At 42.9% G+C, this 16777-nt stretch overlaps 1 protein-coding gene across 1 annotated transcript in view; it reads right to left on the minus strand.

The window, feature by feature from the left end:
- Nucleotides 1–16777, minus strand: part of GLDC (glycine decarboxylase) — a 47997-nt gene that overhangs the window by 4516 nt on the left and 26704 nt on the right. Inside the window, exons 15-21 of the mRNA XM_072860075.1 lie at nucleotides 15143–15285; nucleotides 14167–14242; nucleotides 5019–5144; nucleotides 3975–4124; nucleotides 3396–3508; nucleotides 2617–2758; nucleotides 826–937 (exon numbers count right to left, since the gene is read on the minus strand). Of these exons, the coding sequence (XP_072716176.1) occupies nucleotides 826–937; nucleotides 2617–2758; nucleotides 3396–3508; nucleotides 3975–4124; nucleotides 5019–5144; nucleotides 14167–14242; nucleotides 15143–15285 (862 nt within the window). The remainder of the gene's footprint in view (nucleotides 1–825; nucleotides 938–2616; nucleotides 2759–3395; nucleotides 3509–3974; nucleotides 4125–5018; nucleotides 5145–14166; nucleotides 14243–15142; nucleotides 15286–16777) is intronic.

Below are 16777 nucleotides of genomic sequence, written 5' to 3' on the forward strand. Positions count from 1 at the left end.
TGGAGAACCTTGTTCCATTTAATTGCTGAATCTTTCAAAATTTGCAACTTCCATTCACTTCTGTGAGGAAATAATGTATTCTCTTAAAATGCAACCTGCAGGTTTAGCCAAGGTGTACTCCATTAAATTTAAGACATATATTTTGAAGAGCATACCTATTGTACTCAACTGTTCTTTCGTGCCATTCAGCTTAAGCAATATAGCATTCTCTGATACAGTTACTTTACTATAACAGATAATTCTTTCACCTCTTATTCATTACTTCTGTCCTGCTGCAAGACTGGAGAGCTGTAGCAGGGAACTAGAATGTACCTAAAGTATTTTGCATAGCCAAGGGGATTCCCCCCTGTCTCACAAAGGAGAATAAGGAGTGGAAATGAGAGAAATTTAGGGTTTCTTTTTCAGAGAGAGTGTGAAAGGAAAGTACAGGTGCAAAAATTGCTTCCAGTTCTTAAATTGTTGTGCCATTGGTTATGGGAGATTTGGAGGTCTCAACTTCGTTGCTTCTCCTTTTTCTATTGTTCATTAATCTGCTACTAGACTTCAAGGAGAACAATCTGATGCCAAGGTTTACTCCATCTTCTGTCATCACTGCATCTAATTACAAACAGGCATTTTTTCTTCTAATTCCAAGTATCTCAGTTTCATTGTAATACCTCCACAGAAGCAGTGTGACAGGTTATTTGTCTCTTTGTGAACAACATCAAGAGCAGTTTGAGATGCAGCTGTCACGTAGCATTAAAAAAGAACCATATTGTAAGCCAACTTCTACACTAGGAAAAAAAAGTCAGCTTTGTAGAAGAAAACAAATTGTCCAATACTTGCCTCTTGCTCCTCTGAAAAGGATTTTGTAGTGCTTCTCTAGCCTCTTTGCCATGTAGTTTGCATTTAGTATGGCAATCTCAGAAGCATGTTTCAGACCCTTTGCTCCCATTGTCTGAAAGAGGAATAACACGAAGAAACAGATCTAAAAACAATCCCAAGCAAGCTAAGTGTGTTCTTGTACTGGCAAGCATGATAGGCAACAGCATCTTAATGCATCTGGCTAGTTTTAAGGCAGACACACTGCTATTACAGTTTTCCACACTACATTCACAGAAAAAGCACGGGGTATTACTTGAGAGCAACTTTGGTATACATAGCTTATGAGACTGCTTACTGTATAAGAGTTTTTGCTTAAAGTCAACAAGCGAACAAGCCAAACCTTTCCTCAAACAGAGAAGCTCTGAAATGAATAGAAAAAAGTGAGCAGAACTCAAGAATGTCATCAGCACACTTGTAAGAACTGCACATGCTGCCTGTCACCCTCCTTACCCCCAGGCAAACAGCGTCCAGAGAGCTGCCTAAAAAGCTATGTGTGCTGTCTATACAGATTATCCCAGCAACTCAAACTCTGCTTGCTGGTGTCATGTCACAGGTGATACTGTGCATTAAAAAAGACCAGAGCCAAATGGACACAGACACACTTATTTCTTTGTTAAAGCACTGCAAAAGGACAGTGCTGGAATTGAGCTGTGGTTGAATTTCTTAACACTGCACTTAGAAGTTAAGTTGGCAAAGGAGAAAGCCAAAACAGCCTTCAAGGTAGCCCATTTAGATGGGACAGTGTAAACAGATGGCACTTTGCATTGAGAAGAAACAGCTTCCCTTAAAAAAAACCTACGGTTTAAATATTCTGTAATAGGAACCAGCTTACAGTCACAAGTGATTTTTACCCACAGCTGAAAACCCATCATGGAAGTTGTACCAGCTCACAGTCACTCATTTCAAATTCCAGAAGAGCTGGTTTCCCTGGGAGTGAAACTTTCCATGGATAGAGTATCAAACTGGCTACAGGGTACTCTGAATGACACTGCCCTTAGGTTCGCCATTCCAACTCTTTCTCTCACTGAAAGCTTTAAATGTTGCTCGGAGTCCCAGCACACCCTCTTCTCAAACAGAATTTGAATCTACACTAATCTCTGTTGGCTGAACACATCCATATATGTAACCAAATATTTGCAGGCTTATCACTAAATTGCAAGGCATTAAAAAAATTACATTGATCATGATGAAGTTGTCGCACACCGAAAGCCAGAACTAAGTTCACTTTTCAAATTCAGTAAAATCCCCTGGAATTCAAGTTCTTATTAAACAGATTTTGGAAAGTTAAATATTACATACAGGTCAAGTATAATAATACTGCAGCATACAACCAAAAATATTATTGGAAGAACAGTAATTACCAAGCAGCTTTTAAACATGAAAACTTTGATGTCAGAGACAGTGGAGGCACAAGCCTGACTGCAGCTTTCTGCCTTGTGTCCACTTGTCTCAAGAATTATTACAGACAAGAGACAGAAGAATTAAGCAGGCTGCATAGATACAGCAGTTGTCCTGCCATCCTTTCCTATTGCAACAGATGGCAACAGGCTGTTCCACTGTCCTACTGGAAGACAAGGAGGTTCAATGGATGTAAATAACCTATGACTGTGCTGTACTCATATGCATTTCAGCCTGTGCAAATATCCTATGACAAGTTGCTCTTAAACCTGTTCATGTGGTTCCAGTGGTCCTCAGACTTGCTGAAACAGAAACAGACCCTTCAGCTGATACTTATTATAAAAGTCTACACACCTTGATATACACCCAGGAAATTGGCAATATAGCACTGGAACCCCAAGGTGCAGCACTGACAGTACCCAAAGGACATACATCCTTATCCGGCTGTATTTTGACGACAGGGTGGGTAGGCAAGTAGGGAGCCAGATGTTTCTTCCTAAAACAAAAACATTGATTTTTAGAACTTAAATGTGTGTTCCTGTGTTACCATTTAGACAGTTTCAGCAGTAGCTTCTCTTCAGTTTCCTTCCAAACACAGTCCTCCAGGAAGTCTGGTCTATGTCCTTTTCAACAGAAAGTTTATTAATATAACTGGTGACAATGGAGGATGGCACTCAGTTTTCAACCTACCACAAGATACTCATGCAGCTATCCAAATCAAAATGATTTTTTAAAAGAGTAAGATTATTTTCTTTTAAAGGAATATGATTGCCCTGTAGGATAGATTCATGTAGTTCATGTACCACTTCTGCATTCTGGACTATGTACAATATCATCCCTCAAAGTCCACAGATCATCTCTGCATTTACTCAGAAAACAGACTGCTGAGCAAGGTCTACCATACACACTAAAGAGCCAACAGGAAAGTCAGGGTTTGGGAATACATGTGAACCTCACCATTCATGAGATCAGCACATGACTGTCCTGGAGAAGGACAAAAGTTTACAAACCACAGTACACCTCTGCCATTCATGGCTCTGTGCTTAGGTGAACTGCCAACCAAGATTCACAAAGGGATTTATTTATTTATTTATTTTTTTAAAAGAAGAAAAGGCTAATAAAGAGATACCCACACTCCAATTGGTCCCATTCCAGGTCCTCCTCCTCCATGGGGAATGCAAAAGGTTTTGTGAAGGTTTAAGTGAGAGACATCAGAGCCATAATCTCCAGGACGACACAGACCCACCTGTGAAGGGAATAGTAATTGTCTATCTCAAAATATTCTTTACATGCCATTTTAAGACCTATTAACTTCATTCAAGAAAAATAGGTTGACAAATATGTTACATGTTTTTTTGATGTTTTTTATGATGCATCATAAACAAGAATTGATGCAAACATTTTTTTTGCTTTAGGAATTCTTATTCATGTCTGTAAAGAATGTATTTGACAAAGATTAGGCAGACTGAGCCTATTTCAGTGAACAACTTGTACATCTTACAACACATTTCAGGGCAAAATCAGATAAAAGAGAATTACTTTCACCATCTAATTTTTATTACTGTTCTTGGAAACCTCACCTCCTCCCCCAAACCCTGTGCCATCTTGTGAGGAACCTGTGTTATGGTCTGAACTGAGTACTGCTGTGCTATTTTTATTCCAAGGAAATGTACACTCCCAGTTGTAATAAATCTACCTAGGAGATTTTGTACCTGGGCATTCATATTTGCTCCGTCTAAGTAAACCTGGCCTCCATGTTTGTGAATCAGGTCACACACATCTCCAATCTCCTCTTCAAACACACCGTTGGTGGAAGGGTACGTGATCATGATGGCTGCCAAGTTCTCTTTGTGCTTGTCCACCTGGTGGCAGGGAAGGAGAGAGAAAAAAAGGTCACTGAGGCTCCTAAAGCTTCTTAAGAGAAGATTTTTACAAAAACTTGTAATTAAGGCCATCAAGTGTTTTACAGGTGAGAAGCAAGTCTAACAGGAGGTAGTCTAAGTCATTTATAGTCAGCAAAAGATACTGGGCTCTCTCCTTCAGCAATACCTATGGAAAAAGAGTGTTTCTTCAATAAATCAGAACTTTAAATCAGGGAATAAGGCATGGTATTAAAAGTTGTATGTATAATAGTCACTTCTGGGACCTTAAGACAAGCCAAGTGAAACATCTGGCCTTCGAGGTAATGTGATCTAATGACCATCCCCCTACTTTCAGCAAAACAGTTCTATGACTACCATAAAAGCCTGCTCAAATATGTATTTTTGGAAATGTGTCCTGCTAATCCCTTGGAATCCCAAGATTCACCTGCAGCCAATCTACTCAAAAAAGTGAAAAAAGTTGCCTAGCAACACCTTCCCCAGCAGAGGTGGGCTTGAACTTCACTTAGCGAAGGCTAAAGTGCAGTTTCAAATGCTTCGCACTCATGAACATGCTTCATTCATTTCAAACACGAGATGCAGACCAAAAAGATCTGCTATTAAAGAGCCTACTGTGTAGAAAGACTCTCTGAGACACTCCTGCACCACAGATCCTCAATGAAAGGAAATCTCACAAGTGTCCATGGCTAGTGTCTGAGTGAGCAAAAAAAGGGAAGAATTACTTATGCTTTTCAAGCATGTATTCACTATTATTGCCCTATTTTCTCTCAAACCTGATTCAGCTGCCAACACTATTACCTGTAGAGGAAGTGTTCCTGCCTTGAAATAGAGGAGGAGTGTTCCTGCCTTGAAAATCAGAGATAATTAACTACTCACCATTGCTTTTAAATGGGAGATATCAATGCTCCCATTTTTATCCACTTCAATTGGCTGAATCTTCATCCCTGCCATTTGTGCACTTGCTGGATTTGTACCATGAGCAGATTTAGGAATAAGGCAAACCTTAGAAGGGAAAAAGAAGCAGGGGTTAAAGTATAACTAGTTAAAAAATCTTAAAGCGTTATGGTCTGTGCTCAGCTACAACTCCATTATCAGAGTTTTCAAAAGGGATCCTGAGGGAATGTTTACCAGCAAACTGCCACTTGTACTGAAGGATGCAACTCAATTTTCTCTGAAGAAAATCCATTCAAGTATCAGCATCTAAATACTTATTAGGAAAATAAAGTTTCATTTGCTGCATAAATCATATTTAGGGCTGCAGCTCCAGAATATTATCTCAGATACATTTAAAATCCTTTCCTCTCACCCCCCCTTGTTTTTAAAAGACTAATTTTTTTTTACAGTAATCACCCTCCATATGTACAATTACTTGAAAGGAAAAACTATCTAATTCCAACTTTTCACTACATCTTCAGCTGACTTCCAAAGCATTTTCTTCTGTATTCTATTCAAAACAAAAATTTAGACTATTTTGGCTATAGCTAAGAAGTTCCAGACAGCTACTTAGATGCTCTATACAGTTCATTTAAAAAGAAAAAAAGAGAAGTACTTTTACTTAAATAAATGTAGGTTCTTCTTAGTGATAGTTAGGAAAATGGAGCTCAGGATATTTCCAGACATTTGCTAGGAACTCCAGCCCTTCTAAAGACAATAAATACACCTTCTCTAAAAAATATCCTTTGCTTCTATTCAGTAAGGATATTGAAACATTTGTCTATTGTGATTCTCTTGGAAGGATTCATGTAACTAAGTTTATTAAGTAAGTTACTCAAACTTAGCTGCATTAAATAACTGACAGTAAGGCACTCTGTTTTCATGAGAAACTGCACGATGGTCTCTACCTCATGTTCCATAGCGATGCTAAGACAAATGTTAATTACTTGAAAAGCTATTTCAAGGAACTGACCCATCTGTCTCAGCACCTGGATATTTGCTTTTCTCACAGTGAACTGTCAATGTTTTACTGTGCAACTATGCTGAAAGGAAACACAAGGATCCCAGCCCAGTGCTGCGAAGCACTGTGGCATATCTGTAGTCATTTTAGCTGCATAGCAGAAATGTAAAGTGAGTCTAGATTGCCACGCAGTCTTGCTGGGTTGCATCTGCAGCTGCTGGGTACACAAGTTATTGATCAGGCAACAGAGCGGACAGATGCAGCGGTCCGGTAATATGTCGATACTTTTTTCCACGAGAGGGCACCAAATCCAAATGAGGCCGACTGCAAGAAGCTTGATCTGCTGGTTTACCTACTTTCTCCAGCCCAGGAGAAAAGATCACTTCAGCTGAAAGGTCGACATTTTGTGGGCTTTCTTCTTTTCTTTTTTCCCCCTTTTTTTCCAAGATTATCTTGATTTTATGATAACATTTGAAATCTGTTAAGCGTGAGTAACTGCAAGCAACCCGCAGGCTCTCTCTTCTGTGCAGTTAACCTCTGGGTATTTCTGAGCGTAGAAGGTCCATAGGCACTCACAGAAGCCCAAGGATCTTGCACAGAATAAGAGAAACAGCAAAGCATACATGGATAATCAGAAGATAACTGTCCAAGGAACAAAATTTCAACCTAATTTCACTTCCCATGGAATAAAACTACTCACAAAACAAAACTTGTATTTGTAAAGAGTGGCTGATTTCCAAGAAGTTTGAGGTGATCTGGATGAAATAAAGAAACAAAGATGGACCAAGACAACACTCACTATTCAATTTTAGGTAGTTTCCTCACACAGAGGTTATAGTTCCCAGGAGGTCAGGACAATGACCCTTCTATTTTGAGAAGGCAAATGAGTTCCAAAGCCAAGTATAAAATCAGGTACAGAAAATATGGATATTATTGCACTACGGACTTTTTTCCTAACATTTAAAGCCAACTCTATGAGTGTGTGAACGAGGAAGATCTAACTAATCTCAGATTTCCCAGAAGTTTTTGATGTGGTCCCAAAAAATGTTCCTAAACTAATTTCCAGTGGGGTAAGTGGGAAGGCTCACATGCATAAATATTTCATGAAAACACAGGAAAGAAATGAAAAGATAAGTAGTCAGTTTTCACTGTGGAGAAAGGTCATCCAAATAGAACATTATAAATATCTGTGCTGGTTCCCTAGCATTTCAACTTACTCATAATTGGTTTATAATGGAGTCTTACAGTGAAATGTGAAATATCCTGTTAATACAAAATCACCCAGATCACTAAAAGAACTGATTGCGTAGTTCAGAAAAGAACCCACAGTACTGAGTAACAGCATTCCAAACAGAATATACTGGAGCCAGACAGATCTAGAATATTACACAAGAAAACAAATCTTAACAATACACAACTGGGATTGTAGTTTTGAACCTATTGCCACTCAAAAGATCTTGCAGTGTTGGGGAGGGAAGCACCTGCATTAAAAACTAGAAAGGAAACAGAGAACACAGAAGAAGGAAAAGGAACACAGAAGCTCTGAGGATAACCAAAGCTATGAGATGGCTTTTTTGAGAACGATGGACAAATAACTGGAATCTAACTAGGAAGACAGAAATTAGGATGGATAAGGATATAATAAAAATCTCAGAATTAACACATGATATGCCAACTGTGAACAGGGAAGAACCATTCATTGTCTTTCAAGAGAGAGAGAGTATTAGATGAAATTGTAAGATGTCAAGTTAAAAAAAAAAGAGGAAGCATTTATTATGAAGAAATTTGATTATACGATAATGGGTGATGAAGTCACAGAATGTTTTCTCCAAGATACTGTAAATATCAGAAGCTGTCTCATAAGAGGTCAAGTGATCAGATTATCTGCCAATTGTAGAAAAATGCATAATCAGTGCCTTTGGATTCCTTTGGATCAGGAATTTCCCAAACCACAGGTATGTAGAAGCTGGGGCTGTGTGCGGGGGAGGTATCATTGTGTACTTGCCTTGTCCTTGCAATCCTTGTAAGAGGAGTCTATCAGTCTGCTATTGACCACTCTAAGACTGGATGCTGGGATTGACAGACTTTTGGTCTGGGCTAATCTAGCTGTTCTTACATCACAAACATGCAATCATCTCTCCAGAATGAAACTTGCTACCACCAACTTCTCACATTTGTTTATTTCAACCTATTTCACTTCCAGTTAAATTTATACCTAAAAACCTACAATTAACACAGCCTTTCTTCCAGGCATCACAGATTGTTTAGAAAGCACCTAAAGGAACAATAATACTTTCAGATTTTTCAGCTGTAACTGCTTGCCATTAAATGCACATAAAGAATTACCTTTAAAAGAAAATTAGAATTCAATTTCTAGTAAACATAGTGTACTAGTAAGAACTGATTCCTCTTTGGGGTTAACTACAGTTGTATTGCCTCTCAGGTTTACAAGAACTCTTTTGTCAGGTTACAATGGTAGAGTTGAAAAGTGACTCGAGGTCAAAGTTTCAGGTAGTTAGTATAGAAGAGAATACAAATCAAGCCTTTAGACTCTAGTGTTACCGACTGATGATGATCCTCAATGAATCAAAACTGATTTGCATTATTCATCCACAGTTTTTGTGGCCCTTGTGAAGCAAGGTCACCTCCATATATCCTACAGAAATTTATTTGAAACAGTTTGAATGGAAAAGAACTGGATGAACCTAGAGACTTCTATGAGTAGCTACCGAGGCATACCAGAGGCTTGTCTGCTTCTTCTGTCAGGAGTGGCTATACTGGGAACCAACTGACATTATAAGCAATATAAGTTTTAGCTAATCAGTTCATGTTCCCTTTGTAACTGAAAAAGCTGGAGAGGGAGTGTCATACCACCTTGAAAAAGCAAAAAACTGTTATTGCCCATTTTCTTTTGAGGCATGGACATCTGTGCCTAGATCCATCTCACTGAAGATATGAATCACTGTTTCACATTCAAGAGTAGCCTGTGTGATGGCTTCAATGGTTAGGTCTGCCCCTTGATCACAAGCCCATCTGTAGGTTTCAGGTCTCCCTCTAAACATCCTGATGTTTCATGGGCCCACTGAGCTATGAATAACTCATCCTTAAGTTCCCAGTCCAGGTCTACCTGAGTCACTTCAATTCTGGCAGCCTGGTCCACCTGCTCTTTTTTTTGGTGTTTTTCAGTGGTGCTGCCCTTGGGCTTGTGAGCATCTGTATGACATGTATGACATGACATTACAGGAATGCTTTCCACCTGGGCAGCAATGTCTTGACAGAAGGCAGCAGTCCAGATGGATTTACCTCTGCGCTGCCAGTTGGTCTGTTTCCAATGGTGCAGCCACCCTCACCGGGCATTTGCCACCATCCATGAGTTAGTACTGACATAGAGTACTGGCTGCTTTTCTCTTTCAGTTATCTCTAGGGCCAGCTTCTGCAAACTGTCTCAACTTGCCTTCTCCTATGATGGCTTTGACAACTTGTTGTGTAGGACTCTCCAGAGAAGCCTTCCACTTCTGATCGTTTCATACAACACAACAGGATCCACTGGTAAACAGACCATACTGCTTTTCACCTTCTGATAACTCATTATATGGTGATACTTGCGCATGAGTCATGTCCTTGAGTGATGCTCTGGAATTTATGCCTTCTGATGAGTCCATGATCTCTTCCAGGATTCCTGGGTGGCTGGGGTTCCCCATCCAAGCCTGTTGCATAACCAACACCACCCACTTACTCTATGCAGCGTCCTTTGACCATCCAGTACAGCACAGGCAATCATGGTGCCAAGAGGGGCTGTGCTTCTGTACCAACAACTTGTGAAGCAGCTCAGCCCCCACTGTACACTGCTAGTATCTCTTTTTCAGTCAGAGGGTAGTGGGTGCTGGATCCTCAATACCCCCAGCTCCAAAACCCTAAAGGCTGACCTTGTATTTCTCCAGGTGTTTTCTATCAGAGGCTCCAGTTGAGGCTGTGCTCCCTGGCTGCAGTGTAGAGTACATTTCTCACAGCTGGTCCCATCCGGATGGGCCAAAGGGCTACCGCATGAATTATCTCCTCTTTGGTCTGTTCGAAGGCCTGTTGCTGCTCAGGTCTCAAAATAGTTGCTGCCCACTCAAAATAGGTCTTCTTTAGGGTCACTCAATAGAGAGGGCTCACAAGCTGACTGTAACCTGGCATACACATGCATTCTCCCGTAATCCACAATGCCTAGACAAGCCTGTGTTCCTTTCTTGTTAGCTGGTGGGAACATAGTTACTACCTTACTGGTTGCAGCCCCAGGGGTGTGACAACGTCCATTGCTGTTTTAGTCCCAAGAACTGAATCTCTTGTGCAGGTCCTTTGACCTTGCTTTGGTGTTACGGCAAAACCAGCTTTCCAAATGATCTGGATTATTCTTTTCCCCTTGTCAAATGCTTCCTCTGCTGTGTTGCCCATACAAGGATGTCATCCATGTATTGCAGGTGTTCAGGGGCTTCACCCTGTTCCAGTGCAGTCTGTACCAGTCAAAGACCAACAGGCTGTGCTTCCAGCCCTGGGGCAGTCGGTTCCAGGTGTATTAGACACCCCACCACGAGAAAGGAAACTGTGGCCTGCACTCTGCTGCCAAAGGAATAAAGGAAAATGCTTTGGCAATATCAGTTGTGGCATACTGCTTGGCCACCTCTGAATCCTGTTCATATTGGAGTTCTAGGTTGTCCCACATGGCAGCACTCAATGGTGGCATCACTTCATTCAGGCCATGATAGTCCACTGTTAACCTCCACCCTCTGTCAGACTTTTGCACTGGCTTTATGGGACTATTTAAGGGTTATTAAGTCTTGCTTATCACTCCTTGGCTCTCCAGTAGGTGAATCAACTTACGGATGGTAACCAGGGAGTCTCGGTTGGTGCGATACTGCCACTGGTGCACCATCATGGTAGGAACCAGCACCTGCTCTTCTTTGTCATGCAGCAACCCTACAATGGAAAGGCCAGGCAAGGTAGACAGTTGTTTAATCTTCTCTGTGTCCATTGTGGCCACACCAAAGGCCCACCAGTACCTTCTTGGGTCCTTGAAATACCATCACCTGAGGTAGTCTATGGAGGATACATGGAGACTCCGAGCCAAGGATACGTGGAGACTCCAGGCCAACACAATAGGATGCTTCTGCCATTTGTCTCCTGTTAGGCTCACCTCAGCCTCCAGCACAGACAACTGTTGGCATCCCCCTGTCACTCCACAAATCCAGATGTGTCCCGTCCCCTCCTACCCTGATGGCATTATGGTACACTGTGTACCAGTATCCCCCAAAGCCTTATACCCCCGTGGATCTGATGTGGCAGGCCACTGAATCCATACAGTCCATTAAACTTTGTTATCCCTTTCCTCCACCTAGCCAGAAGCAAGGACCCTTTACTCCTGGTTGTAGTATTCACTCTCTGACTCCTGTGGTGTCAGACCAGAAGTCCCTTCACGAAACTCAGGATGAGAGGCATTTTCAGCCCTTACTCTGTGTCTGGGGGACTGCTGGTTGCCTTCCACTGTCTTGGCAGCAACTGGTGTGGCAGCCCTCTTGGTTGGTCCCTTCTTAGTGGCTGTCTTCCCCTGCAGTTCAGGTACATGGGCTTCTAGCTTTGACTGAGTGCACTGTCCCTTTTCCTCGTGTCCTCCCCAAGCCATGCAGGAAGAACCAGAGGGTGCCATGGGTGTGCACCTGGGGCTCCCTTTCCCTCTGGCAGGGGGAGGGAACCACAGGGCACCCCTGACAGCCAAGACACTGCCTGTGGGGATAAGAAGCGGAGGGATTCTCTTTGAAACACCCTGGAACTGGCAAGACAGTCTCTCCACAGTTGGTATCTCAAGATACGGCCAGTCCATCATCACCAGTGAGTTGGCGTATGACACTGGTCTATTTTCCACAGACCTCCTCTACATGGCCCATGTGTACTGGATGTCATGCAGATCTGTGGAGATCTGTTTGTTGTCCAGGTCACTGGAGACCACCTCCACCACTGCTAATTCTCTTAAATACTGAACATTTTCCTCAGCAGGCGTTCAATTGCCTCAGTAATTGACAAGATCACCCTTGAGAGCACACCTCACACTCAACAGGAACCACCTCCAGAGGCTGCAGATTGTAAATTCTCTTCTGATTTCTTTGTTCATTCCCTGGTGCTTAGCAAGGGATCCCAGCTGCTGGGCTTTGTGCCCTCAATTCCTGACTATCCCCTCCAGCATCCCAGCATTTGAGCAACCAGGCAGCAACATGCTTGCCTGGCTGGCAGCTGTAATTTTTCTGCATATCTTGGTGCTTGCTCAGGGTTAGGGATGGGGTAGTTTCTGCCTCTTGGATGACTTCTATCACCTCCTCCTTATGTTTCCGTGCCAAAGGACTGGCTTCCTGATCAAACCCTTCCTCCTCCTCCTCCTTTACTAACTGATGGTACAGTCCTGTTGACCTCCACTGCCAGTGCTTCCTTTTTACTACTGGGGCAATCACTATGAGTGAGGTTTGGGTCCCTGTCTCAACCATCGTGTCCTTAGAAGCAGAGGCCCACTTTCCTCTGCTGCTGTGACAGTGCTACACAAAGGCCCAACAGGCACAGGCCAAGCCCCAGAACAGTGCTAGGAGCTGCTGGATCTCACTGGGGTAGGCAAGACACCCTTCCATCAAGTGGTGTGCCAACTGAATGGGACTGCGTGCCTGTTCAGGTATAAAATTCCAGGTTACAGGACGTGATAACAGCCCTAGGCACCTGCCCAAACCCTCCTACACACCCCGTCACCCAGGGATCAACTGCCTCGGGGCACGTTTCTCTGTCAACTCAACAAGTTGTTTACTTTTACACCAGGATCAAACCAGGCTCCACACACCCAACAACAAGCCAACAATGTTAGATAATAGGATCAAAAATCTTACGTAAGGATGTACAAAAAACTCAGGAGCCCATGCAACAGAGCTGAACACATCAAGCCCAGAGGAGAAGAGGGAGGTGTAATCCCTTGTTGTCTCTGCAAGATAGCTCATGCAGCACAGGAACAGCATCACAGCCAGGGCTGTATGCCATACCAGGCATACGGTCATTGCTTTTATCAAAATGTTTCCAAGCACAGCGAAATACATTGATAAGCAGCACCGCAAGCAGCAAGAGCTGAAAGCAGCCATAAAAAGCCCTAGACTCTAATACACAGTAAAGCAAGCAAGACCACACAGGAGCCTGCCAATTAACAAATTAACATGCTCAGATCAAAACTGTCATTACCTCAAGCCCCATGCTGGGTGCTAAAAAGGACTGTGATGGGTTGACCTGGTGAATGGCCAAACACCCACACAGCTGCTCACTTGCTCCTGTCTCCCACAGGACAAGGAGAAAATAGAAGTAAGGTGAGAAGACTCATGGACTGAGAGAATGACAGTTTAATAGGGAAAACAAAAGCCGTGTGCACAAGCAAAGCAAGAAGAGAAATTCATTCATTACTTCCCATGGCCAGGCAGATGTCCAGCCACTTCCTGGAGCTCAGGAAGATGTCCAGCCACTTGCTGGGCCTCAGCATATGTAATGGTTGCTTGGGAAGAAAAATGCCATAACCATGACCTTCCCTGCTTTGCCCTCCTTTCCCTGAGCTTTTATTGCTGAGCATGCCATTATAAGGCATAAAACATCCCTTTGGTCAGTTTGGGTCAGCTGTCCTGGCTGTGTCTCTCCCAACCTCTTGCCTACCCCAGCCTACTCCTTGGGGAGGGATGGGGGCGGGGCAGGGCAGAGTGGGAAAGAGAGAAAGCACTGACACTGTGCAAGCACTGTTCAGCAATAGCAAAGACATCCCTGTGTTATCAACACTACTTTAGACAACTCCAAAAACAGCACCATATGGGCTGCTATGGAGAAAGTTAATTAACTCCATCCCAGCCAGACCCAGTACAACCACCCTTTGAGGGAGTCCCCCTTCCTCATTCCCACTGTCTGTAAAGAAAGACTTTTAAGTTGGTACCCATGATCCATGAGGGAAGCAGGGAATACTGAAAGCTTGTCACAGATGAGGATACACAACCTAGTTTCTCTCTAGGTGAGTCCCAGCTGCTGAACCAACTCTCCTTTCTCCACTTCCCACCCAAAGCTCTTCCTCACACAAGTGTTGACACTTACAGTTCTATGACGTTCTCCTTTTGCATTTAAATAAGCTTTGATTGCAGCCAAACCTGCGTACTCTCCTTGGGCTCCACTGCAAGAGGAACACAAACCCTGTTACACAAGCACACAAACCAGAAAGTGCCAGCTCTCTACTGAAACTTCAAAATTGTCCAGCCCTAATCCTTCTCAATGGCTTTAGGCAAGTGTCAGCAAATTAAAAGAAGCACATTCCATGGATTAAATTACAAATGGACAAGCATTAAATAACAACTCTTTTGCAAACAGTAGATAAAAAAAGTTATGTCATTTTACGTGCTCACACTATGATGTTAAATCCTTTTAGTGACTGAACTGATCCCCATTTCTGCAGCTAGCAGGGAACTATATGCTTGATGACAGAGAGGCAAACTAATACTGAAATGCATCGTAAAGTGTACACCGTGAACTCTTTCAGTGACATCCTAAGTGCAGAGTAAGTCCTTGCTGCTCTTTTTGTATCAAAACTACTAACAGACATAAACAGGCTGCAGCAGTACTCATTCAGCTCTATTTCAGTGAGCATGCAGATCCTAGGCATTCTTCAGTTAAACCTAGTATTACCTAGTGCATCAAATATCAGTTTCAACAATTATATAGTTGCCAGTTCATACAGCTTATTCCTATTTCAAATCTTTAATTTAGGTCATAGGAGGATATCAGTAACATCACTATTTTAAGCAAGCAATGGTGGAGAAACCAGCCTTCATAGAGAAGAAAACATGGGGAAAAAGATTAAAAGAACAGAAAAGACCAAATCATTAAACTTTTAGAAGAGATGAGACAAAATAAGGTTCTGCAGTTTTGAAAAAACAAATCTTGTTTTCATAACCTTTTATTCAAGGCTTCTCTTTGTCAAATTTAATTTTAGAAACTTCTTTGGCTTGCACATTTTCTTTAGAGGTAAGTTTTTGGAATCATGTTAAGGAGCAAATGTTCAGAAAAAATTTCCTACCTGTTTGGTTGGAAGGAGATTTTGTCATAGCCAGTAATCTCACAGAGGTCCTTCTCTAAATCCTTGAAAAGCTGCTGATACCCTTGAGCTTGCTCCAGGGGCACAAAAGGGTGGATGTTGGCAAATTCTTTCCATGAAATAGGCTATTAAAAAAAGAAAAAAAAAAAAAGCATGTGCAAAAATCCTGCAGACAACTCTGTTTGTTGTTAAACTCTATGAAGGAAAGAAGCTGCCCTGTGCCCAAATAAAAATCAAACGTTTCTTGTGCAGCAAGTCAAGTTCCCAAGTTCCCAGGATGCAGCCTGGCTGAACAGAGAGCTTTGGAGAGTTTATGACCTTTGGAAGAAGGAGCAGGCAACTCAGGAGGACTACAATAATGTTGTGAGGTTATGCAGGGAGAAAATTAGAAGGGCCAAAGCCCAACTAGAACTTAATCTGGCTACTGCTGTAAAAGACAGTAAAAATGTTTCTGTAAATACATTAGCAACAAAAGGAGGCCTAAGGAGAATCTCCATCCTTTATTGGATGCCGGGGGGGAAACATAGTGACAAAGGATGAGGAAAAGGCTGAGGTACTTAATGCCTTCTTTGCCTCAGTCTTTAACAGTAAGACCAGTTGTTCTCTGGGTACCCAGCCCCCTGAGCTGGAAGACAGGGACAGGGAGCAGAATGGAGCCCCCATAATCCAAGGGGAAATGGTTAGTGACCTGCTACATCACTTAGACACACACAAGTCTATGGGGCCAGATGGGATCCACCCAAGGGTACTGAAGGAGCAGGCGGAAGTGTTCACCAAGCCACTTTCCATCCTTTATCCTGTTGTCCTGATAAATGCTGTTCCATCATTTATCCATCTTGTCCTGGCTAATGAGGGAGGTCCCAGGTGACTGGAGATTAGCAAATGTGATGCCCATCTACAGGACAGGCTGGAAGGAGGATCCAGGGAACTACAGGCCCATCAGTCTAACCTCGGTGCCAGGGAAGGTTACAGAGCAGCTCATCTTGAGTGCCATCACGTGGCACATACAGGTCAACCAGGGGCTCAGGCCCAGTCAGCATGGGCAGGTCCTGATGAAAGGCAGGTCCTGCTTGGCTAACCTGATCTCCTTCTACGACAAGGTGACCCGCTTCATGGGTGAGGGAAAGGCTGTGGATGTTAGTACCTGGAATTTAGTAAAGCCTTTGACACCATTTCCCACAGCATTCTCCTGGAGAAACTGGCTGCTCATGGCTTGGACGGATGTACTCTTTGCTGGGTAAAAAACTGGCTGGATGGCCAGGCCCAAAGAGTTGTGGTGAATGGAGTTAAATCCAGTTGGCAGCCGGTCACAAGCGGTGTTCCCCAGGGCTCTGTGTTGGGACCAGATCTGTTTAATATCTTTATCAATGATCTGGATGAGGGGATCGAATGCACCCTCAGTGAGTTTGCAGATGACAGGAAGTTGGGTGGGAGCATTGATCTGCTTGAGGGTAGGAAGGCTCTACAGAGGGACCTGGACAGGCTGGATCCATGGGCCCAGGCCAATTGTATGAGGTTCAACAAGGCCAAGTGTTGGGTCCTGCACTTGGGCCACAACAACCCCATGCAACGCTACAGGCTTGGGGAAGAGTGGCTGGAAAGCTGCCCAGCAGAGAA

Source organism: Ciconia boyciana, chromosome 4 (assembly GCF_034638445.1).
Source record: "Ciconia boyciana chromosome 4, ASM3463844v1, whole genome shotgun sequence".
NCBI classification, from domain to species: Eukaryota; Metazoa; Chordata; class Aves; order Ciconiiformes; family Ciconiidae; genus Ciconia; species Ciconia boyciana.